This window comes from Haliotis asinina, chromosome 15 (assembly GCF_037392515.1).
Source record: "Haliotis asinina isolate JCU_RB_2024 chromosome 15, JCU_Hal_asi_v2, whole genome shotgun sequence".
NCBI classification, from domain to species: domain Eukaryota; kingdom Metazoa; phylum Mollusca; class Gastropoda; order Lepetellida; family Haliotidae; genus Haliotis; species Haliotis asinina.
Window position 1 is genome coordinate 44,374,153 of NC_090294.1, and position 25,566 is coordinate 44,399,718.

A 25,566-nucleotide genomic window follows, 5' to 3' on the forward strand; every position below is an offset into this window, starting at 1 on the left:
AGGTCAGATTTTGTCATGGTTTCAAACACATTAAATTGTGGAAACAGATCAGGAACCATACCAACATGTGAAGATTTATTCTTCAGTGGCGTACATATTTAATGAACAAGCATAAAGAATATACATGTATAAATAACTAGGAATGCTTTACAATGCTGGTCAAAAGCACATATACACAAATGCAGACAACAACTTGAAGCCCTCACAAACTGCCATAGTTTTGTAAGGGTATTACAAAGTGGAAGTTACATGCATGTCTGTACATTAAAGAATGTTTAGAATTCTATAATATTGATAGAAAAAATCTGTCACTATTTCTGGGTTGGAATAGAAGTTTGTATTGGGTTTCTGTCAAAAAAGTATGATTAAAACGGACTTTAAACACATGATGAGACCACTCTGCCCGAACTGTACATTGAGTATCCATTACAATGAAATGGATAGCTTTTACCTTCTGTTATATACACTTAATATTTATCACATTTAGATAATCATGAACATGATGAAAGACCAAAGTTTAATCCCTCTACCTCTAGAGAGACACACTAATGAAATGCTTATCAACCTTAATACAGTATATCCTGCAATAAATTCCCTACAACTGCAAACAAATTTGTAACCATTCTTAACAACTATTCATACCATGTTAAATATGTTACTAGCATATTGATAGCTTTGTTGTCAAACAATGTAACATGTCCTAAATGTGCACCTTACATTTTGTCGACGATAATCAGATGTACATCATTCTATTTACAACTATCCTTTCCATGATGCAAGACAGAGTTGCACATGTAAAGATAAATATATCCTCATCTGCAGTGGAGTAATATCTATTCACAATCTTACGCTTTATCTCCAGTATCGTAATTGTACTTTGGTTTAATCGGTAACAACCTCTGTTAACATTGTGTGTGTCCAGGGTGTTTATTAGGACAAATATGATATGGAAAGGAATCTGCAACCATGCTTAAATGTTGGTAGAAAAACACTGAGATGGACATAAGTCCTGGTGAACATCAACTGATTTCATGAAGCATAGCAAGCAGTTATGAAGGTATCTAACATCTGAGTCTCGGCATTTTGTCTGAGAAGTATCTGAATACATGTACAATTTTAGAATTTTAGAAAGAAACATAAGAGTTGTAAGAGGTGCTTATTTTGGGGCATTTTGACAGCCAGAAATTCTCAGACCTGCCTCCCACCAGACCAAATCTGAATGGCTGAAAAGGATATGTCAATAATAGGCTTCAACAATATAACTTATATTACACAACATGTGAGAGAGATACAAGAAGGGCTTCTGTGTAGGTATCCCTATCAAAAGTAGAACTATATAATTATTGACACGCATACACCTAGCATGAACAACAAATGCTTCCTCATTCCGAATACACTTGACCTTGACTGGAAAATATCGTGGATGCCATAAACGCTGCTGTTAGAAGTACTCCAGCTATGACGACGGATGACACCAGACATCTGCTTGACCAGTATCTATGTGGAGCATCAAACATTTTATGATATCAAACGCTTCATCCACTGTGCTAACCATCACACTTCTTTTGCCTTATTTCAAGCACTTGCCAGTGGTTGATTCGTGCAGTGAAGCTTTATCTCACAGTATCACGTTATTACATGTCTGGTGTATAACAAATGTATATGCTCTATGAGTCAAAGGACTAGACAATTCCTACTGAGCTTCCTTGACCATGAAGATCTGGCTCATTGAGTATCATACACACAATGCAACTTTAAATATACATTTTTTTCATAACATGATGTTGACAAAAAAACTCTGACAAAACAAAAAGAAAGGTTTGTCATTCTTCATGGAAAAACATAACTTGTTTCAAAAGTATTTGGAAACGTATTAACTTCAATTATTATACGATGTGAAATAAACTTGAATTAGTATACGATCTGAAACAAGCACTGAAGCACAATCACTACAGAGATAAAAGATCATAATACTTGTGTATGTCATATATCCAAGAAATACAGACTCTGAACGAGTTCAATATGTTCATATACACTTTTCAAGTTAATTAAATATGTCCGAAGCATCATGATATGACAAAAATATGACATTTTTTCATTGAGTTGAAATGCTCAGTTTTCCTCCCTTCAAAAGTAATTTGATTTGTATTCATAAATATCACCCATAATGTCCAACTTTTAAATAAGAGCCCCAGCCTTAAATTTTCATTACACCTGCAAGCACTCACACAACACCCATTCTAATATTCAAATGCGTTGGTGGTTCATAATATATTATATTTCAAGTTTTAAATGATACTGTGTTAGGTGAATAGTATTTCAACTTCCTTCAAGAGTTGCTGGCCCTTGTTGCCAGCTAGGTGGCAGTAGTACTCAGCAGCTTTCTTCAATCCAAGGTTAGTCAGAAATCTGGCATGTTCCAGGAAGACTGCTTCCATCAGTGAAGCTGAAGTCAGACGTACATATATCTGCAGATTCATCCAGACTGTACCAAGAACGTTAATGGCTTGGGAAATCTCTTTAAAATATTATTGTTCTGATTCAGTATATCTCTGTGTTAAGATCTGATTAAGACCTTAGAACATCTTGAATGTCCACAGACCTACTGGGAAATCTGGGATTCAGATTCATCACTAACAGATCCTGGCACATAAAGGGATACAACTCTGCATAGCAAATTATTGGTCAAGGGTAACCTTTCTCATGCAGAAAAGAAAAAAATTCTTTAAATACACCAAGAGTTTAAATGAAACACAAGATAACAAATCTTGAGATGACGTGAATATAATATCAATCAAGTTGTAACTATAGTGGCATCAAATTTATTACAATGCCCTCTAAACATGCATGCATTCTAAACACCAAAACAAACTTTAGTTTTTATGTATATTTATCATTAGATCCAGAAAATACATTTAAAGAAGTAAGATCTGATCATGAAGAAGCCTTAGACTGCTATTGTTACAGTGGTTGCTGGGGTGACAGGAGAGGTGATAGTTAATACTGACCAGTTTCAGTTGTCTTCTCGATGACCCCGAACTCCAGACAAGCCTCGATGAAACAGGTGGCCCTGTCGAAGCATCTCATCCCATATAGCATCTCCACCACCTTGAAGAACTGGCCCAGAGACAGCAGGACCAACAGGGCCTTGCTCTGAATCAGGCAGACAGCAAAACACACACTTACTTCTGGTCAGTGAGTGAGTTGGTTCTAATCCTAGAATTCCAGTAACATCACTCCAAACAAATATCTAGACAGCAGGGGACACTACAAATGGGCATCAAACATTGTACCAGTGTGGGATTCGAACCCAGGGCCTAGGTTTTTAAAGCTCTCTTAGTGCTAAGATAATCGTAAGTGCCATACATTAACATCAACTTATGACTACCTCAGCGCTAAGAGCTTAGAAAATCTAAGCCCTGGACTTTGACCTGACAAGCGAACACTGTAACCATTTTGCTAAGCTACCAACCCCTACTTCATTTGTGTGAGTGGAAATTCCAGGTTCCATGCAAACCATTCTGGGTGCTACACGAGATGAAATTTATTTGGTAGTCAAACTTTAATTAAAGGACCTAATTTATACCATCTTATCATCTTATCTTATTTGTTTCCAGGTTTCTTCTCAAGTTTAAAAACACACAGCTTCCTTATTTGTTTCCCTCCGTATATTACCTTCTGGTTGACTTGTGTCCCACAAAGATGATCCGTCCATCTCTTCATTACTTCACTGCACTCACTGTTGTCCAGGGTAGCCTGAAATATAACACAGACATAGTCTATTTCAGCGGTGTCTCAGAGTGATCAGCTGTCAGAACGTGCTGCATGCAATAGGTAGCACTCAGATAAATCATTATTTGTTAGTTGGTTACATAAAAAGACAACCGAAAATGTCGTGAACAAGAATGCAAGAGTTCCAGAGACAAAAGTCTCAAGGTCAAGCTGCCTCCAAGGAAACATGATTGAGAGTGGAGTACAGGGAGGATAACTCTGGAGTGATCAAAACGAGAAGAATGTAAGTTAATGAATGAATGAGTGAGTGAGTGGATCGTGGATTAGGAGTGAGTGAGGTTTTTAATGCTGCTCTGAACAGTTTTCCAATCCTGAACTCTGCACGGCAAACAACATCGCCTATGATGAATATGTCACCCATGTCTCCAAAACAGTTGTTTCACATAAGACCAGACTAGCTATTCTCCAAACATTCATAGCACTACAATCTTCTCAAGCCCATTCTTAACACACTGGCAACGATCCACGTTTCTTAGGGCCATGAACGTTTCAAGAATAAGGGCACAGTTCTTATTTATTTAACATTCATTCAGACAGCCAGACCCTTGTCATGCAGACAGACAAATGCAGGTCATACCCTCTGATAGACACTGGTCGTGCAGACAGACCCTGGTCATGCCCCTAAAATAGACCCTAGTCATGCAGACAGCCAGACCCAGGTCATGCAAACGAACTCAGGTCATGCCCCCGATGGACCTGGTCATGCTGATAAATTGACCCACAACATACACATTGAGTCCTGACCTTGGCCAACCAGACAGCCTTGTCCCAGTTGCCGTATGTCTGGAGGTATCGACACGCATCCAAACCTTTGTCTATCAGACACAGCAACTGTACCCCTTCTGCAACATACAACAAGCCGAAAATTAATCATAGACACAATATGTATTAACCAATACACTGGTTCCTGGGACACCAAAGGGACATCACTCTGCACATCAAATTCTGGGGTCTGCACTGACTGTCCCTGTACATACCTGATAGTTTACCATTGGCAATGAGGTTTGTGGCGACAAGTTTGATGGTGCTCTGTGAGGCTCCAGAAGACCTGATGCTGGCTACGAGGCAAGCCCTGCAGGACAATAGGTTGATCGTCAGACAAAATATCAGGGTCATACAAGCAACAATTTATTTCTAATCTTGATCAGTCTATGTTATTTCACCATGACTTTTCATTCAATATTCACAAACTGGGGTGTGATGGGACTGTTAATAAAACCCAACTGAGATAGGATCAATATATTAACATCAAATGCCAATTATCTGACACAGTCTGGAACCTGAGACTAACGAGCCTCTTGGCCCATCCAGACTTAAATATAGTAGCTGTCCACCCACCTGAGACTGTCGACGTAGTAGTTGTCATTCTCCGCCTCTGTCTCCAGGAGCAACTGCACCGCTCGGTCTGTCTGGCCTAGCAGCATGTAGTTCTCCGCACACTTCTGAGTGTGCTCGTACGTCGACCGCTTACTGTCATGGAGGGACACACGGTCTAGCTGGTATTTCTGCAATACATGTGTCTCCATATAAGTTCCACAGAAATGACAACATAGCTTTACATCCCCATAAGAAGTTAAAGCCAAACTCAGTTATTCATCTCAATCCAGCGGATATTGGGGAAATCAATAAGTGAACTGGTTTTAAAGTTACATCTGATTGTACTTGATGCTTAATGCCAAATTCAACAATTGTTTGCCTAAGGGTGTGTTAGCAAATATTCAACCTGATTTGACCTGGCAATGAAGTGATTGAAAATATGAGCGATGATCCAAGGTGTTGCCACAGCAACCAGATCACCAGACCAATCAGGGACTTTTAACAATCAGCATAGGTTGCTGAAGACCTATTCTAGCAGATATCCGCATAACAACAAATTTAAACCTGTAAAATCTGTCCTTACTTTAAAGTTCCTGTTGTCGACCATGGCGTCGTAGCATCGCTCCAGTGGCTGGTCGCGGTAGAGGTTGGTGAGAATCCGCTGTCTCTCCACCTCCTCAGGGTTCTCCAGCAACACAAGGTCACTGGCCTCCTTGTACCCCGGGGTCTGTGGCACGAACAGATCAGTCATGTCGGCCTGGGAAGTTACGCGGCTTGGGGACTGTCAAACAAAAACATGCTGACATATACTCAACATAGTCTCAGTTTCCTCAAGAAGAAAACCAGATGAGACTTAAACACAATGAAAATGTGGCATTTAAAAATCTTGTGTTTTTTTTCAAAAACAACAATCTAGGATTTAACACATATATCAATTTACTACAGCTAGGTGTGTAAACATGTTTTTGGGTAACAAGGCCTTAATATTCCTACTGTAACAAATTTGGGGTGAGTCCAAATTAACTATCTGAATCCCCAACAACATGTCTACACCAATATGCAATATTGGGGGACACCAAAAATGGGTTCTACATACTGCACCCATGTGGGAAACTGAACACAGGCTTCGGTGTGACAAGCGAACGCATTAACACCAAGGCTACCCAACTTTCCCCTTCAGATCATAAATACATTCCATAGTTTTAAGGGTTATTTGGGTGGAACTCTGTCTCACTGACATTACCTTGCTTGCTGGCTGAGCTTTCGTTGACCGGAGATAGTGAAGAGCCACCGTCCAGAAGTGGATTTCAGATTCATCACCAAACAATCTGTAAGTACAATAATGCACACAGTCATGGACAGGAGACTAAAATGAACTACATATGTAAGGATATGGCTGCCTGTTACTATTGTTCAATGTTTAATGCCACACTCAGCAATATCCCAGGTATTTCTCAGCAACTGGGATGGAGTCCATCTGTGACTGGGTGTAAAAACCTTGCATTCAACATTGTGTGCATGCTCTTTCAGTGTTATCACAATCTTTAGTGTACTTAAAAGAAACCAAAAATTCATTACATACACATGCCTAGTTGAAGGTATAGCAATGTGCAGTTAACCACCCAGCTGTGAATGTGTACCTCATTAGGGAGGAAAAGCTACAGTAACCTGGTACACCTAGTGACTGCAAGAGTTGGATGATCCCTAGGGAGTTGAGATTGGTAATAGTTTGTGCTGCTAAGACTGACAGTAATACATGTATGCATGGACTGTAGCGCTAACCCATATAACATACATTAAAATACCCTCATATCTTTAAAACAGGAATCTAGAGAAGACTGGCAATGAAGTATTTATTTTCTTATTTAGATCCACACTTGTCTCACATGATGAACTGCTCTGCTCATCATTATTTATTAGTAAACAGTTATTTGTTTGTTTGTTGTTTCACACCACTCAGCAATATCCCACTCTGTAAATAATCAAGTCTGGACCACACAATCCAGTGACCAACATCATGAGCACCAACTTACACCATCAGCATACTAAGGGACACATTGCAATAGACAAACTGACATAAACAAGCTCATCATCATGAGGAAGAAAATAAAACATCCAGTGGTATTTCCTGAGCATATTTTCCCTGGTATCTGTTTCACAAGGAAATGCAGTTCAACAAAAGGTGACATGGAGTTTACCTGGCAGTGAGGAGGCATCTCTGGGCTGTCCCAAACTGGCAGAACGGCAGATAGGCCAATAGGTCACTGCAACAAGAGTACATACATGCAGAAACACCTACTTCTTGTCAGATCATGTTAAAACTTGTCAACAATGACCAATGTTCCCAATGAGCCTACTCACCTGTCTATGAGCTGTAACAGGGAGCTGACTGTCACCTGTCTATGAGCTGTAACAGGGAGCTGACTGTCACTTGTCTATGAGCTGTAACAGGGAGCTGACAGCCTACTCACTTGTCCATGAGCTGTAACAGGGAGCTGACTGTCTACTCACTTGTAACATGCGGCTGACTGTCTACTCACCTGTCTATGAGCTGTATCAGAGAGCTGACAGCCTACTCACCAGTCTATGAGCTGTATCAGGGAGCTGACTGTCACTTGTCTATGAGCTGTAACAGGGAGCTGACTGTCTACTCACTTGTCTATGAACTGTAACACAGAGCTGACTGTCACTTGTCTATGAGCTATAACAGGGAGCTGACTGTCTACTCACCTGTCTATGAGCTGTATCAGACACCTGACACCCTACTCACCTGTCTATGAGCTGTATCTGTGAGTTGACAATCCTCTGGACTTCCATGTCATCCTCCCTCATGCCCTCCAGACTGAGACTGAACTCCTCCGTCCAGGGCTGGTGCTGCAGGAGGCACTTCATCAGCTGTGACGACTTGGGTGGCAACAAGTGTGGACTGAACACTGGCTCTGCATCAAGTACAAGTTCAGTGAGTGTCAGAGAATATGATACCAATAATACAAAAGCTGTACAACATTGACAACTGAAGAGGCTATGCTGAGACAGGGAGTGATTTGGAGTTACCTCCCTTTAATTGTTAACAAACAATCAAGCTTAATCATTCAAGACGTTTAGAGATTGTTTCTGGTTTCTGACTCGGAAAGTAATATGAACCCTTTACAAACTTAATTTGAGTCTTATCAACTTTGCCATTGAAAAAGTGACATATATCTGAAAACACCACATTTCTGCACACTTGAAACACTACTTCCTATTCATGAACAGAGACTGACAGTGAAACGTTCTGGACATTTGTGAATGTCCTATTACAGAGCCAGTAAATTATTGATGCATGAACCATCAGCTTATGTGTAAATATTCAATAGTGTTTTTTATATATTTTATAAACTACTCATGAATCATAAGTGGCTATTTATTGATTTCACAAACTAGTTCTGTATGTACCAATTTGTCAGCTTGAAATGAAACATTTACAGTTTTATGTTTTTTTAATACAAAAGTTTAATACATAATTTAATGGCAGATAACCATTTTAAGGGGGCTACGGGGGTCACAGCAACAATTTAGATCTATTTGGGGGTCAAGGAGAGGTATATTTGAAAAGAAGGAAAGGCTGTCATTAGTGTCCACAAATTGAGATAGTCCTCGATCCAATTATCTCGTGTTCCTCCCCTCTTCCCTCTTTCAAATGACCTGTCCCCTTTCACCCCTACCTGCCAGTCAGACTTGCTGACTTGCCTGACATGTCATTGTTTCAGTTGTGGAAGTCATTGCTCATGCTCTTGATCACTAGATAGTCTGGTCATGACTCGAGTATTTACAAACTACTTATTTATAACTGGAATATTGCTGAGTGAGGCAAAAAACTAAACTCTTTCAGTACCTACCTGTGAGGTCCCACTGGTCGATGCTAGAGCTGGCTTTCTTCATGGTGATGTCAAAGATGTGGACACACCCACTGGCAGTGACGACCACCGGCCTGTCTGACCCTGCCCACTCTGCATCCACAACTTTAGCTATCTCCTTCGGACTCTTTATTGAATGCAAGATTTCAGACTGAAACAAGACAGTTTGTTTAATTAGTACCAGTTGCATGACAAGGGGAGATAACTGTGGGTCCGCTTCCCACTGCCACTGCCTCACCCATATCCATGAAAATCCGTGTTAGAATTTGTCTTCAGCAACACATACTTGTCACAAAAGGCTACTAAAGGGATAAGGTGGGCAGGATTACTGACTGGATTGCCACACGTCATCGTAAGCTCATGATCACTGGATTCTTTCCTCCAGGTTTAATTATTCATAGAATATTGAAATATAGCTCGAAAAGTGCCAAGTGCGGCTTTACACAACAAATGAAACAAAAGAAAGATTATAACTGGAATTTCTTCATGTTATTAATTCTGACTGTTTTGCAACACAAATTATGGGTAACAGAAATTCTAAATCAGTTATATGATATTTGTCTGCAAGATTCATGCTTTGCAAGATAACTCATACAATCAATAACAAAGCCCATGGTTGTGGATCTAATATAAACAAGCTTGTTGACAAAAATAGTTAAATGTTTTGTGACGTCTTCCCTGAAAAAAATGTCAACACCACAAGTTTCCCCTTACATTTTCAAAATCACAACATCAATTTCACATCAGATATTCCTCAAGGATAAATTAGATAACCACTATATTCTCATTACTCTTGCATATCCAGGGATACACCTAGGATGCGTGTCTGCAGCATTTCCCCATCAAAATATGACTTGCCACTGACAGAAATAAGGGTTGTATCCTGTAGACACAAAATATTTCAAACACCTCATCCAAAACATTCAAGTAAATATAATACAATAAACATTGTTATCATTCGCCATAATTGCTTAAACGACTATTAAGTGAACCAGTTTTAATCCACGTGCTAAAACATTTGTGATTGGTTGTTGTAATAAGTTCAGCCAATGAAAGCCTGTGTTTCTAAAAATATTTCATTTGATAACTTTCAGTTTCAGTTTTTGTTCATGATCGTTAACAATAATTCTAATAAAAAAATTACAAGGTTATTACAAGGCTATTAAAACAGTTCATTTACATCCAAATTAAGTAAATACATTTAGCTGAAAACACCTAAATTTAAAAGGGGTTGACCTAAAATTAACCTTGTGGGGCACTTGGACCCTCAAACTTTGGGACCACCCAAATTTAACCAGATGGGGCACTAGCCCATAAAAAATTTTATAGGTTTATCCCTGTATATCTCGTACTGATTTTCAGAACACCCCCCAGCCCCCAAGGAAATTCTGAAGACAATCACTGTAAAAGACATAGTGCAAGTTCAGGACACACGTCTTCCAACACCTACCTTCCCATCCTTGTTGATGTCCCAGATGACGAGACCATCATTGTGGAGGGTGAAGAATTTGAAATTCTCTCGACCCGGAGCAAACCGAATCTTCTTGATCCAACCACGGCTGGATGGTGTGGTTCTAGAATCCAGGGGAAAACATAACAGAAGCGTGTCACAGGAATACTTTTCTATGGTAATACTTCAGTCAGCCCTATCAATTGCCCAGGGTATTATACATCAGTTCTGCAATGACACTTTCTGAATGATGTTTGGATACATGAAGCATGACTCCCTGATATTTGAATGAAATATGACCTACCTGGATATTTTGGCCTTGAGGTCCCACAGACACTGAGTGCCATCAACATCACCAAACACCAGGAAGTCTCCCTTCCAGGCCAGCGTTGTCACCGTGCTCAGGCCACTCTGAAATGTCAGGTATCTGTCTTTGAAGTATGGACGGAATGTAATGAGTGAGTTTAGTTTTACGCTGCAATATTCCAGCTATGCGACGGCGGTCTGTAAATAATCATGTCTGGACCAGACAATCCAGTGACCAAACAGCATGAGCATTGATCTGAACAATTGGGAGCTGATGACATGAGTCAACCAAGTCAGTGAGTCTGACCACCCAATTCCGTTAGTCGCCTCTTACGAAAAGCAGAGTTGCCTTTTATGGCAAGCATGGATTTCTGGAGACCCGTTCTACCCCAGACCTTCACGGGTAGGACAGAACTGAAGTTACCTGCCACTACAATGAAAGATATCAAACAACCAACAATATTGGCACACAAAAAAATAAAAGCAAATTCATTTTGACTTTACTCAAGGTACCAAGTGAACCTGTCTGAATTCAGAGCTAGGGTTTGACTAAGTAAAAACATTTGTAACAGTCTCACGTACAACCACCTACTTCTGGGGGTATCTTGGTGACGTCGGAAATAAGGCTCCCCTCTACTATGAAGTGAAAGACGGTGCCGTCCTTGTCGGTCATCACAAAGTGTTCCCTAACAGTCACCTTGCCCTGGCTTTTCTTTTCTCTGGCAAAACACAAAGTTGCATGTGATATGAAATGATTCTCAAAACTCAGCAGCAGACATATTGGATATGAAGTGCTTTTTGTTTACCTCTCTAACAACCCAGCACAGTAGATTTACAAAGGAACAGCACACCAATGAAAGGAATGCATGGGACAGATAGGATAGACACAGCAATGCAAAAATAGGACTAGAACTGCACAACAATGAAAGGAATGCATGGGACAGATAGGATTGACACAGCAATGCAAAAATAGGACTAGAACTGCACAACAATGAAAGGAATGCATGGGACAGATAGGATAGACACAGCAATGCAAAAATAGGACTAGAACTGCACAACAATGAAAGGAATGCATGGGACAGATAGGATTGACACAGCAATGCAAAAATAGGACTAGAACTGCACAACAATGAAAGGAATGCATGGGACAGATAGGATTGACACAGCAATGCAAAAATAGGACTAGAACTGCACAACAATGAAAGGAATGCATGGGACAGATAGGATAGACACAGCAATGCAAAAATAGGACTAGAACTGCACAACAATGAAAGGAATGCATGGGACAGATAGGATTGACACAGCAATGCAAAAATAGGACTAGAACTGCACAACAATGAAAGGAATGCATGGGACAGATAGGATTGACACAGCAATGCAAAAATAGGACTAGAACTGCACAACAATGAAAGGAATGCATGGGACAGATAGGATAGACACAGCAATGCAAAAATAGGACTAGAACTGCACAACAATGAAAGGAATGAAACAGCACAGGACAGATAGGATAGACACAGCACAGCACAGCAGATATAGGACTAGAACAGCACAAGTCTTTGAGGGGCATTTAGAAGTGAAATGCATAAGGATGAAGATTTTATGGATATCAACTTCTTTATATGAGAACACAACGTTTCGGAGTTAATGCTTACTCCTTCATCAGGTGATTGAGAATGGGGTACAGAGCTATATATATGTACCCCATTCTCAATCACCTGATGAAGGAGTAAGCATTAACTCCGAAATGTTGTGTTCTCATATAAAGAAGTTGATATCCATAAAATCTTCATCCTTAGAACAGCACAACAAAGTCATGATAGACACAACAGAGATACGACTGGCACAGCCCAGCAGAAACAGGGCAGACACATATGACAGCTTGACTCACTTGGTGCTGGTGGTGCTGTCTGACATACTGGTCTGTGAGGAGGTAGTTGTGGGCGGTGTCTCCCCATCAGTAGACTTGATCATGGCCGTCTTGTCCTCTTCCGCCCCCGAGTCCAGCAGCTTCTTCTTCAGACTCTTCAGACTGTGGGAGGGGGACCACACCTGCGGCAAGGGGAACATGTGACATCAGACCACTCCATACACACCTCAACTCAAGAATCTTCTCCACACATATTAATTTTAAGGATCAAGTTGAGACATTTACAGATAAAACTTAAAGGTCACATGCAATGTAAAACACAACTTTGCAGATTCTGGTACCTTTCGGTATGCACTTACCGAAACAAATAATAAAAAATGCCAATTCAACCTATAAAGTTGAAAAAAACGCGATGAAAAAAAAGCCCGCGAAATCGGAGTTCAAACGTTTCACTAAATTCCCCCCAGCGCTGGGGGGAAAACTGGTTTCAACAGCTGTGCTGCGCTGCGCCCATAACGCATGCGCAGTGAATAGGTTCGCGGAGCTTGAAACAGTATGCCTGCCCAGCGTCTGAGGTCGTGAACAGTAGTCTAATCTTGGATGTGTACACAAACAAGTAAATAATCTACTCGTTACGTAAAACAATTGTGGTAAGCAGTCTCTGTCACAAAGAAAGCTCAGTGTCTGGTTTATTCACACCTATATGTCTGTCTGCCTCTCTTCTAAAGACAACATGCAATACACATCTTCAATCATTGACCACGTGCAATTTGAACTTAACACCTATCAGGCTATACGACAAAGAAAATAAGTTGATTTATGACTCGTGCAACCGAGTCTCGTGTCTGCCACATGTAATTAGGCACGTGTGATACACATAACATGTTTTTATGTCTGTGGGTTGCAAACAAACTATATTCATTTTTTTCGGATGACTGGGTCTGACGGAAACAACTTGTGCAACTTGTCAGTTTCAAGTTGTTATCCATAAAGAAATCTTACTTCCTTGTCACTGGCTATACTTCTAAAATGCCCATCAAACAGATCATCTTTCTGTACACACAATGAACCCTCAGCATATCAGCAAATGAAACAGCCAATCGGAAGCCGTCGTTACACTTGAGTGCATATCCACCCGCTATGACTGGGTTCGGTCTCCCGAGGGCTTCGTTTCGGGGGAAGTTAGCCCAAGTACAAAATATTGCACTTTTGAATCGCGATTGTACGGTTATAATTGTGTTTATTTGTTTTTAAAAAGCAGCAATGTATATTATATGTCATGAATAAGTGATAAATGTGTTTTAATTATGTTTGATTTTTTGGTTGCATGTGACCTTTAAAGTTGTACACACTTTGTGATCTGTGAACTATGAACACCGTATCTTGCTATTTGGTATCAAGTTGTAAACATCTAAAGTCTACCTAATATGATATACAGCTTTACCCTTAATTTCACCAAAGACTTTTTAGATTCAGTGGTACTTGATTACATAAAACCTCTTTGATTCTGTTCACAATAAAATACAGTTCACATGAAGCATTATAGCCATAAGCTGAAATTATAATTCCAGAATAACTTGGAAGTTGAGTCAAGAGTTTTGTTGATGTTGAACTGACCTGCATAGGTACCACAAGGTATGCCAGCATCAACACAATCATAAAACTGGAGACTCTGATGATGAATGATGAATTCATGAGTGAGTTTAGTTTTACGCTGCGCTATATGGCGGCGTTTTATAAGTAATGGAGTCTGGACCAGACAATCCAGTGATCAACAGCATGAACATCGATTTATGCAATTGGGAACAGATGACATGTGTCAACCAAGTCAGCAAGTCTAACCACCTGATCCTGTCACCTCATACTACAGACATGGGTTGCTGAAGATCAACATACTAAGCCAGACCTTCATGGGCTGACTGATGTCGGACTCAAGGCCTACTTACAGCAGCTGTGGGTCTGGGGAATGCTTTGGGCAGCTCCCTGATAATGGTCAATGTTCTCATGTCCCACAGCTCCAGCGGCTTGTCCTTGAAGGCCAGCACAAAGTACTGTCTGCAATACACAGTAGGAACTAACATGTCACTTCAGTGGAGTCAAGATACCGAGCACACCTCATTAAAATCAATACAATATTACAATGTTTTCGAAATCTCCCATCTCGTATTTTTAAGGATACCTGGTAACATAACCTTGGTTTTAGAAAACTAAAGATTCATAGCTTTCAAACAAAACCAAACATTTTGCTTTACCTTTGGTAGACATGTTTCTATTTTTTTCGCCCCAAACCACTGTTAAGCAACTTCAAGGAAAGACAGTAACAAACCTTGAGTTGGAGAAAACAAAGATAATAAAAACAATTCCCTAAGTGCTATGCATTTGCTTCCCCTTTAAGCACAAGGATGTAATCCCTCACATGAAAGCACACACGCAGAGAAATGGTCCAGCTAGTTCTCAAAAGTTCAGTTTCCTATCAGAAATCTTAACACTATACCAGTCATAAGTATATGTCAAAATACAGGAGTTCTAATCATCATAATGCTAAGATCACTATGCAGAACTGGGCCTCAAAATGGCAGTAGAGCATAGACGTATCTGCAGTGGTCTGGAGGACTGGACACTAACCTGAGATGTGAGATCTGCAGTGACTCTATGCGGGACTCCTCGTCGCGCTGCGTCCTCACCAATGTCACTTTACCTGCAGAAAATACATCAGTCAGCTCTGGTTTGGAAAGGACCAGACAATCCAGAGATCAATATCATGAGCAACAATTCTCATGTCAAGTATGATGACATACTAGCATGCCTGATCACCTGTAACTTCGGTCACCTCTTACAAGCAGCATTATACATAAAAAGTAGATTATAATCAATTTAGATAATTTTCTGAAACAATTAAAAGAGATTGCTTTAAACATTAAATATTACTCTGGAAGGTCTGGAAGGGCACTGTAGCAGCACTCACCAGACAAGATGTCCACATAAAACACCTCGTTCTTGACCAGTCCACTGGGCCCTGGGTTGGGGTAGGCGTAGGAGAGGAACGTCTTCAGTCCGCACCACTCAATACCTCTGTGGCATAAACACATACAGTTAGTATGACAATCAAATGATGCTCTATGGATGACAACTTCTCTATTACGTTATTATGTTATTTAGGTATAGATTCATTATGTTATTTAGGTATAGATTCATTATGTTATTTAGGTATAGATTCATTATGTTATTTAGGTATAGATTCAGTATGTTATTTAGGTATAGATTCATTATGTTATTTAGGTATAGATTCATTATGGTATTTAGGTATAGATTCTTTTACTGTTTTCAAACAAGGCTGAAGTACTACAGCACTGACTTCTATACATCAACATGATTCGTTAAGAAAACATGAACATATACATCAAAGGAATAAACAACAACTACAATTTCTGATACTTTTTCAAACTATTTTCAAATATGAAAACTAGTTTACCCTTGAAACTATGGAAAAGGTGTCACAAAGTGCAATGCTCCAGATATGTATCAAAGGTTGCACATGTGTTAGGCATAATCTTTGACTGTTGTCTCAAGACGGCATTCATAGAGTGCCACAATGTCACAATTAATCCAATACTTTTGGATGAATCAGACCTGAATATGGAAATACTATCGGATCTACCTGGTCACAGCTGTCCTCCGACAGCAAGACTATCATACTCACCTCACCATGGAAGAGTGCAGGCTGTATTCTCGATCCAACTGACCAGAAGCCACATTCACAATCTGGACAGCACCGGAGAAGGTACCTGAATTGTTTAATGGCTTGTGTTTTAAAGAATGATACATTTGACAAGGCAAACAAGACCATATAAGTAATGATCTCTTAATTCATTGATATATTTTTTCAGGATCAAAATTCCCTCCAGTTATTATGCTCCTAAATCAATCAGGGCAGGCACATGACAATGTAACTGAAATTCGTTTTAACTCATCAGCAGATAGCATTAATCTACCTTACCTAGAGCCAGAAGAGGTTCATAGACATTCCAGTTTTTGTTTGTGAGAGGAGGACACATTCTGATGGTGGTGACGTGTGCAGCGATTCCATTCAGCAACCCAGTCAAGATGAACTTGAGTTGAACTGTGTGACCTTTGTTTGACCTCTGACCTTCACCCAGGGGCAGCTGGGACTGACCAATGAGATCAGTGAGAGCAGCCTTGGGGTATGCCAGGCTGGAGATGACAGGGAAGTCCTGTTTGCGGGACGAAATCTGCTGGGCAGGGGATGGCAGGGTGAGTCCAGGTGTGTACAGAGGAGATGCTAGCTGAGGGTCAATCTCAATCTGGAACACAGGAAGACATTTGGGTTTTTTTGAAATATATATGTCAAGTATTTCCTTCTGTTTAAAAAGTCTCATGCGATGCAATAAGAAGATGTCAAAGATCTGAATGCTATCATCCTAATAACATATTAACATTATTTCTTTGTTGTTTAAACCTCACGCAACAATATTCCCACTATGATGGCGACTTGAAAAGATCTGAGTCTGTATCTAGTGATTGACGTGAGTGAGTGAGTGAGTGAGTGAGTGAGTGAGTGAGTGAGTGAGTGGATAGGTGGTTGAGTGGGTGAGTGGGTAGGTGGTTGAGTGGGTGGTTGAGTGGTTGAATGAGTGAGTGAGCAAACGAAGGACAGGTTTAAAGACAATGTAGCAATATCATGACAAATGACACCAGAAAGTAGCTTTCCACATTGGGAATGGGCAAACACTTCAACCATTAGCCTACACAAGTCCCCCAATGTAGGCTATACTGACCGGCATGTCCACGGTGTGGAGGTCCCAGAAGATGACCCTGCTGTCGCTCATGATGAGAGCCAGCGTCCGCTCTGAGGTGAGGGAGGAGGCTATGCCATACACCCGATTGTGTCGTGTCACTCGCAGCGGGTCCGACTGACAGCGGAGGTCATACGCCACATCCAAGGATACATTGGGTGGAGTGTCGTCTGGAATAACAGTACGCATACAATAGGGCTGCTGAGTTAGTGTACACTGTGAATAGTGAGAGACTTAAGTAAAATCTGACTGTCTCAGTCATTATTCTGCATGAAAGTAGACTGTTCTCACTTATCATGCTAATGTAACAAAAGCAGAACTATACAATCCTGGGCAAGATAATCCAGTAATCAACAGCAAAAGGATTGATCTGTGCAACTGGAAACTGATGATATGAGTCAACCAAGTCAGCGAGCCTGACCACCCAATCCTGTTAGTTGCCTTTTATGACAAACATGAGTCATTAAAGACCAATTCCAACCCATATCTTCATGGGTTCAAAAATCCATTTACATCTGGTACAGTTTGTTAATGGCTCGCTCACACGGTATGAAGCTGACTTACCAAAAGCTCCAGATCCCTCGGATGCAGGCGCAGACATCAGGTTGGTCTTGCGGCGGACCCGCACCGATATACTGCCGTTCTCATGCAGACAGTAGAACACATCTCTCTGCCAGCAGGGGATAATCTGCAGACACAGAATAACAGATGCCTGAAGTGTCATACTGAGTTAAGTCTGTATCTCCAAAATAAACATAAAGAGGCAGTTCTGAATGGAGATAATAATGGCGTGATTCTGTGGATACTGCAGTTCACGGGTTGTATTTGTCAGCTCTAATGATGATGGAACCAAGAACTGATTTTGACCAGGACATACCCACATGTTTGTAAGAATACAATCTTAATGTTAGGAAGCAATTTGCGACAAAATATGAGAAAATGTGACATCCCCTCTATTAGGAAAACAAATCAGACACCTGCATGATGAAAAAGAGTTCCTGTATTTCTATCTCAAGCAACATCTTCTAGGAAAACCTGTACTCAGACAATAAAACTATCTATCATGAAAGGCTGAACACATTCAGACATGCTACTCGTAACATACTGACTCACCTGGGCAAAGGAAGAGGCTGCTTTGTCAAGGGAGATAATCCCCACAGTTTGGTTGATTTCAAGGTCAAGGATGAGGAGTTCTCTAGGGTAGAGGAGAAGAAGGTGGTGGCGACAAGACTGATGGAAAGACAACTGGATGCACTCATTCAGAGCAATGGTCTCTTCATCAGTCTGGTTTGACTTGCTGCAACACAATAAAAGTTATCTTCAATAAAAAGTACAATTTCGGTACATTTGGTAATCTCTTCTGAAAATTATTCACTTAAAATTATTCAGCTTATCCGTCATCCATCCATCCATTTGTACACCCACCCAAACCATCCATCTACCCACTCACCAAAACCATCCATCTGTCCACCCACCAAAACCATCAACTTACCCAACCCATCCATCCACCCACCCAAACCATCGATCTGCCCACCCACAAAAACCATCCATCCAAAAACCCAAACCATCCATCTACCCAACCCACTCAACCATCTATCCACCCAAACAAAGCATCCATCCACTTATCCAATGACCCATCCATCCACAGATCCAAACAATCCACCCATCCACCCACTCAAACCATTCATGCATCCATCCACCCAAACCATCCATCTGAATGCCATCAGTTAACTGACCTTGGTTTACTCTCGCCCACCAGAATCCTGGTCATCCGCTGTGCTAGATTCTTGGAGGAAGACTTCCTTTCGAGACTGTTGGTGTTTCCAGCCTGGTTCACAGACGAATCTACACACAACAACCATCAAAGTCAAACAACATACTTGATCATCTACTGAAGCTCAAGCCTGTGATAGACCAGAGTAGGCCCACTCTCAACCACAGGGTTATGTGGGAATAATCCTTGAATTTGTCACGATATCCAACCCTAAATCTGCAGAAAATATTGGTGAAAACTTGCCAGGTGACAGGACTATTATAGTACTGCCTCTACTGCCACACTAGAACAATATTGATACTAATCATCATTGAGAACAAAACAAACAGGATACCATAGCCAAATTGACACAAAATGGCTGCTTGATTAATACAATGATCCCAAATAAGAAATCTCACAAAAGCCTCTCAAAAAGACAAAATTTAGAAGTGTTTACCTACAGCATAAGAAAGCACTTACTCTGACTAGAGGGGCTGAATATGTAGAACTTTTTGCCATTGCTGGAAGGGGTCTTGGTGATGGTGAAGTCATCAATGAACACAATGCAGTCCTGACCCAAAACTGAAACATGAAAACAGTATCTGTGATACAACAATAACTACATAAAGTTGTTTGTTAGAATTGCAACAATACTCAGCCATATTCCAGCTAAATGTCTGGACAAGACAATCATGTGATTGATATTATGAGCATTAACACCATCAGATTACCAAGTCTGACCATCAGATCCATCTTTTCATGACCTGCAGATGTTGTTTAGGAACAACTCTAAATGTGCATCCACACAGGGTTAATAGTTAGTTGTTACTTTGGAAACAGGCTACCCTGTCTTCATTAAAACATATGACATAAGCCAACTGATAAAATTTCATTGGAATTACAGATCCACAACACAAATACCTTTCAAGACATTTTGACTTCTGACTCACATGCAAGGTTCTTAGAGTTGAAGGGATCAAAGGAGAAGGAAAGCAAGTTCTCAGTGTAGGTCTTCTTCCAGAGTCTGGTGCCGGTGTCAGCATTCCACAGAACCAGGGAGTATGGGGGATGCAGCGCCACCAGCAGGTCACGTGATGCATCCTGGTTCCGCAGCCATTCCATGTCTGAAACAGTTCCAGTGATTATGGTTGCTGATCAGCCATGTTCAGTCTCTAATCAACATTCGTTACCAAGTCAAGGAAGGAGACAAGCATGTGCCAAGATGGAAGAATAGGGTGCAAAAGCAAACACCAACTTTCAAAAACACTATGGTCATTTACTTAGCATTATCCTTTTCTTATATCATTAGTTTGTTTTATAAATCCCCAATCATCAATATTCCAGCTATATGGCCAGTCTGCAGACAATTAAGTATGGACTAGATATTCCAGAGATCAACAGCACGAGCATCGGCCTACACAATTGGGATACAATGGCATGAGTCAAACAAGTCAGTGAGTCTGACCAACCAATCCAGATAGTCGCCTCTTACAAAAGCATAGGTGGCTGAAGATCAATTCTTACCCTGATCTTCACTGGTTTGCATTGATTATACATGTTATACATAGCACTGTACTCCATCTCACCTTGAACTGGCTTGTTTCCCTCGGAGAACTCCACTTTGGCCTGTCCCTGTGCCACGTCCCACACAATAATGACCCCAGCAGCATCAGCAGACACCAGACGCAGAGTGTAAGGGCTGTTGAGGTCATGGTGGTAGTTCTCCTTTCCCCATTTCACCTTCACGTATTCAGTAGCGTAAGTCATTTAGCAGTTACACAGTTTTATACACCTGCACACATTTGACACATGAAGCCATCCACTACATGGTTTGGTTGGTCTGTTATTCAAAGCCACATTCAGTAATATTCCAGCTATATGGCGGCGGTCTGTAAGTAACTGAGTCTGTACCAGACAATCCAGTGATCAACTGCATGAGCATTGATCTACGCAAGTGGGATATGTGTGTCATCTAAGTCTGCATGTCTGTCCACTGACCTGTTACTTGCCTCTTATGACAAGCATGGGCAGCTAAAGACCAATTCTATTTGCCATCCTCTACTGATAGAATCAGTTCTAGTGTTGGGAATTGGTTGATATCTCACAACTGATTATTGCTTCATTACCAACGAACAGTCATCGACAAAAAATGGTTAGAGTCATTTTTCTGATTTCTAACTAGTGGGAATTGGTTGAAATCTCACAGTTGATTATTGCTTCATTACCAACAAACCGTCATCGGCAAAGATTGATTAGTCATTTTTCTGATTTTCCAGTCTAGGTTGTTATTGCAGATATGTATAACATGACACAACTAGCTACTTTAAAGTGACGACTGATATACCATGATCATAAACTTTCTGGAGTCTTCATGAAATATTCAGTCATGACTTTTCAGTCAGTGAAGTGAGTTTTCTAAGAACAAAACAGGTTTTCAGGCTATGACAACATCATCAAGAGTTCCCAAGACTAAACCAATTGTTTCCAAATTGTTTGTGCTGGATGATGAGAAAAATGTGATCGATTGCTTGGTCATTTGGTCACTACAACCAATCTTTGGTTATTTCAATTAATCAGTGTTGGAGAAATGACTGAAACTAACTGAATGGCACAGAACGGATTCTTGTGAGGAACAATACTGTCACATAATTCACAGATGCCACTGTCCCTCATCATCATGAATATAGTTTTAATACATACTCGTCTATTCCATTATTCCAGCATTTTGACTATGGTAAAATCATGTTCATATTTATCATATTTGACAAGTAAATATATAAATATTATCCAAGGGTGAGACGACTGACTTGTGAAGTTGCCTCTTTGAAAAATATATCAGCCTTATATAGTCGATATGATGTAGGAGATAATCTGAAACCGATGTAAGGTGTAGACATTTACCATTTGGTGACATCTAGAGTCTCCTGACAAAACTAAGGGAGGCAACTCATCCCTTCAATTAGAACACTGGGCCACTAGTGCCAGGTCTATGAGGACTAGTACTTCTTCCACTTACTTTTTAAAGTTTAATGAACATCAATTTGTAATTATCACAGTGTTCCTGTGTATCTTCATTGTAAATCATGCTTTTACCATGTTTACTCACTTTGACAACATTGGCCTTGTGTTTCTCAAGCACTTGAATAACCTGCAAATCCATATTAATAAGAGGCAGATGTCAAATTGGAAGACATTTATATATTATTCATCTTGCAAAATTTCTAATACTATTTACTGTCAACCTACATAATCAGCTAATATAATCTAATGTCATGTCAATAGATAAAAGAAGGCCCCAACTCAACAGCATCTTCACAATTATGTACATTATTATCAGAATGCGATAAAACCTCTTTCTTCATCACATCCTAGATGTTCAGTTTTTGTTTCTAAAAATTAAATTTTACTATGTTCTTTTTCATACTTGCATTGGAAATGTTTTCTTAATCTCAATAAAACACTTTTCCATAAGGACGCCAATGAGCTGAGGTCTTTTACAGATTGGAGTGGTTTGGATTGATTACTTAAGCCACACTGAGCAATATTTCAGCTACATGGTGGTGGTCTGTAATTAAGCAAGTCTGAACCAGACAATCAGACTAGAGTGAGAGAATTTGGTTTAATGGCATTTTTAGCGATATTCCAGTAATACCACAGCTCGGAAGATCAGAAACGGGCTTTACACATTGTACACATAAGAGGAATCAACCTAGATCCGCTGCATGATGAGTGATGCTCTATCCATAAGGACACCACCTCTTTTCAGATTAGTGTATCATGTAAAATAAAACAAGAAGACAACTGGAAAACCTATACAGCAGTGGCACAGATAGGTTGCTGTTTAACATCATGCTCAGAGGGATGGTGGGATTCCCTAGCTCATCATGCCAAAGATCCGGGTTCAGTTCCCTACATGGCTACAATGTGTGAAGCCCATTTCTGGTATGATACTGCTGAAATATTGTTAAAAGTGGTGTAAAGTTAAATTCAATCAATCAGACTCAGAAATGCTCCTGCTAGATGACGGCAGCCTGTCAATTTGAGTATGGACACAAACCAGTGATTGATTAAGTCAGAAACAATCAACATCAATGGATTAATGAAAGAAAAATCAACAAAATCAACTTTGTCACAGGACTTGTCGAATCAATCCATTCATCTCTTACAACTTAATTTACATTGCTGACCCAAATCTACTTGAAGACCCTCTGAGACATACCTGAACCGTCCCCGGATCCACCACAGTCACAAAGTTGTGGCAACCATAGGCCAGCTTCCCTTGCCAACCCCTGAAACACACAACCATCATCGTCATCATCATAATCATCAACATGATCAAATCTCTGACATAATGATTTCGTATAAACTGGTAGTCCATTATCATCACAAAACTGACATAATAATTTTGTTTAAACTGGTGGTCCATTATCATCATCATAATGAATCATCATTTCAAAGGGACAACAAATTTTTATATAAATGTATGGTAATCAAAATAATGAATCATCAACGAGATCCAGAAGTGTATTTTCGTGCTATATGAAAATACCTGACACCTTCCACTGGTTGGAGTACAAACATCAAGTTATTATGCAATACCTCTCCACTTACTAAGTTATGTCACTTAATAGAAAGTAACGTAATATATGTACTGAAGGTCCAGAGAGACGTGAAAGGTTTAGCTGTTTGAAGTTGAAACGTAGCATGTATGGGCCCCCAGAAAATTATTCCTGAGAGGAAATGTACCAAATTATACGAAGTTAAATAGGCGAAACATTCGAATTCCCAAATATCATTTGACAATGCAAGAGCTGTCAGTTATATACACGGCATAATATGTTTACAAATACTGAAAAGATCAGCTAGCCTGTTAACTGTTTTTACGACTATTTTGTAAACAAGATGTAGATTGAAGACAGATAACATGTTATAATCAGTGTCCAAAACTCACCAGTCACATGCATTTTTGTTCTGGGCATGCAAGGCCCCTGTAATTATTTTAGGGAACAGTTTCATTTTGCATACACAAAATCAGTAATGAAACTGTCACGGATGTTTTTTTGACAGATACAGAATACACCCCAATCGTCACGACGCCATATTGGAATAAAATCCGGACACTTCCGGGATCTGGTATAGTGGGTTAGTTAATAATCAATCCTCACTAAAACGGACTATGAAAATGCCTATACTATGAGAATGTTGCATTGATAATGTTTTGGGCGTTTTATCGGATGATGCAATTATTTGCATTTTTAAACCAGATTACTGTAGTTTCAGGTAATATACAGAGTACCAGGTCTCCTTTTTGTTGTAGAACTTGTTTGTTTTTTTCATTTGTTTGTTTTTTACTAGTTTTTATTAGTTTTACTAATACATAGTTCAGAAACTTAGATCTTATGTTCGGCGAAGGGGGTATGAGTTAGTTGAGTTAACAGAGACCAAATACCGATATATATCCATATATTCATTCAAATAGTAATAATCAACCGACACCACCATCATGTGGTATATGAGATAGTTCTCGAACGCACTTCCAGAGATATTGGTATATGGTCTCTGGAATTGAGCGAGAGAAGTGGATATCCGATATCGGTATATGGTCTCTGGAATTGAGCGAGAGAAGTGGATATCCGATATCGGTATATGGTCTCTGGAATTGAGCGAGAGAAGTGGATATCCGATATCGGTATATGGTCTCTGGAATTGAGCGAGAGAAGTGGATATCCGATATCGGTATATGGTCTCTGGAATTGAGCGAGAGAAGTGGATATCCGATATCGGTGTCTGGTCTCTGGAATTGAGCGAGAGAAGTGGATATCCGATATCGGTATATGGTCTCTGGAATTGAGCGAGAGAAGTGGATATCCGATATTGGTATATGGTCTCTGGAATTGAGCGAGAGAAGTGGATATCCGATATCGGTATATGGTCTCACATTCTCTTCCCACAGAGGTTACTTGTCATTTCCTCGTAGGGATATGGACAAGTAACCCCTGTGGGAAGAGAATGATGGTCTCAGCAAATAAGCAAGAGAACTAGATATCCGATATCGGTACATGTTCTCTGGAAATAAGGATGAGAACTAGATATCCGATATCGACATATGGCCTCTGGAAATAAGCAAGAGAACTAGATATCCGATATAGGTATATGGCCTTTGGAAATAAGCAAGAGAACTAGATATCTGATATCGGTATATGTTCTCTGGAAATAAGCAAGAGAACTAGATATCCGATATCGGTATATGTTCTCTGGAAATAAGCAAGAGAACTAGATATCTGATATCGGTATATGTTCTCTGGAAATAAGCATGAGAACTAGATATCCGATATCGACATATGGCCTCTGGAAACAAGCAAGAGAACTAG

General features: G+C 40.1%; 1 protein-coding gene across 2 annotated transcripts; it reads right to left on the reverse strand.

Annotated features, from left to right (window-relative positions):
- Positions 1 to 47: 47 nt before the first annotated feature.
- On the reverse strand, positions 48 to 24,318 carry LOC137265585 (WD repeat-containing protein 11-like). Of its 2 annotated transcripts, none has more exons than XM_067801008.1 (30): positions 24,147 to 24,318; positions 23,415 to 23,484; positions 22,302 to 22,343; positions 20,782 to 20,935; positions 20,146 to 20,319; positions 19,676 to 19,777; positions 19,179 to 19,287; positions 18,556 to 18,739; positions 18,007 to 18,130; positions 17,425 to 17,612; positions 16,626 to 16,950; positions 16,329 to 16,413; positions 15,594 to 15,700; positions 15,254 to 15,326; positions 14,575 to 14,683; positions 12,650 to 12,810; positions 11,354 to 11,480; positions 10,760 to 10,866; positions 10,456 to 10,579; positions 8,988 to 9,156; positions 7,880 to 8,048; positions 7,308 to 7,373; positions 6,353 to 6,437; positions 5,693 to 5,890; positions 5,131 to 5,297; positions 4,770 to 4,864; positions 4,537 to 4,634; positions 3,676 to 3,756; positions 3,009 to 3,153; positions 48 to 2,446 (listed from the first exon to the last, which is right to left on the reverse strand). In XM_067801008.1, exons 1-30 carry the CDS (start codon positions 24,209 to 24,211, stop codon positions 2,304 to 2,306), a joined length of 3,846 nt encoding a protein of 1,281 aa, XP_067657109.1. In that variant the 5' UTR covers positions 24,212 to 24,318; the 3' UTR covers positions 48 to 2,303. The 2 variants fall into 2 exon arrangements, with proteins under 2 accessions (XP_067657109.1, XP_067657108.1); XM_067801007.1 differs by having other exon boundaries at positions 4,522 to 4,634.
- Positions 24,319 to 25,566: the final 1,248 nt, after the last annotated feature.

Bases quoted from the DNA above. Each gene is read 5' to 3' on its own strand.
- LOC137265585 (XM_067801007.1), bottom strand. From the start codon at position 24,211: ATGAAACTGTTCCCTAAAATAATTACAGGGGCCTTGCATGCCCAGAAC. The intron at 22,344-23,414 runs GTATGTCTCAGA...ATGGATTTGCAG, and splicing joins TGGATCCGGGGACGGTTCAG to GTTATTCAAGTGCTTGAGAA. The intron at 18,740-19,178 runs GTCAGTTAACTG...ATTGTGTTGCAG, and splicing joins GTGGGCGAGAGTAAACCAAG to CAAGTCAAACCAGACTGATG.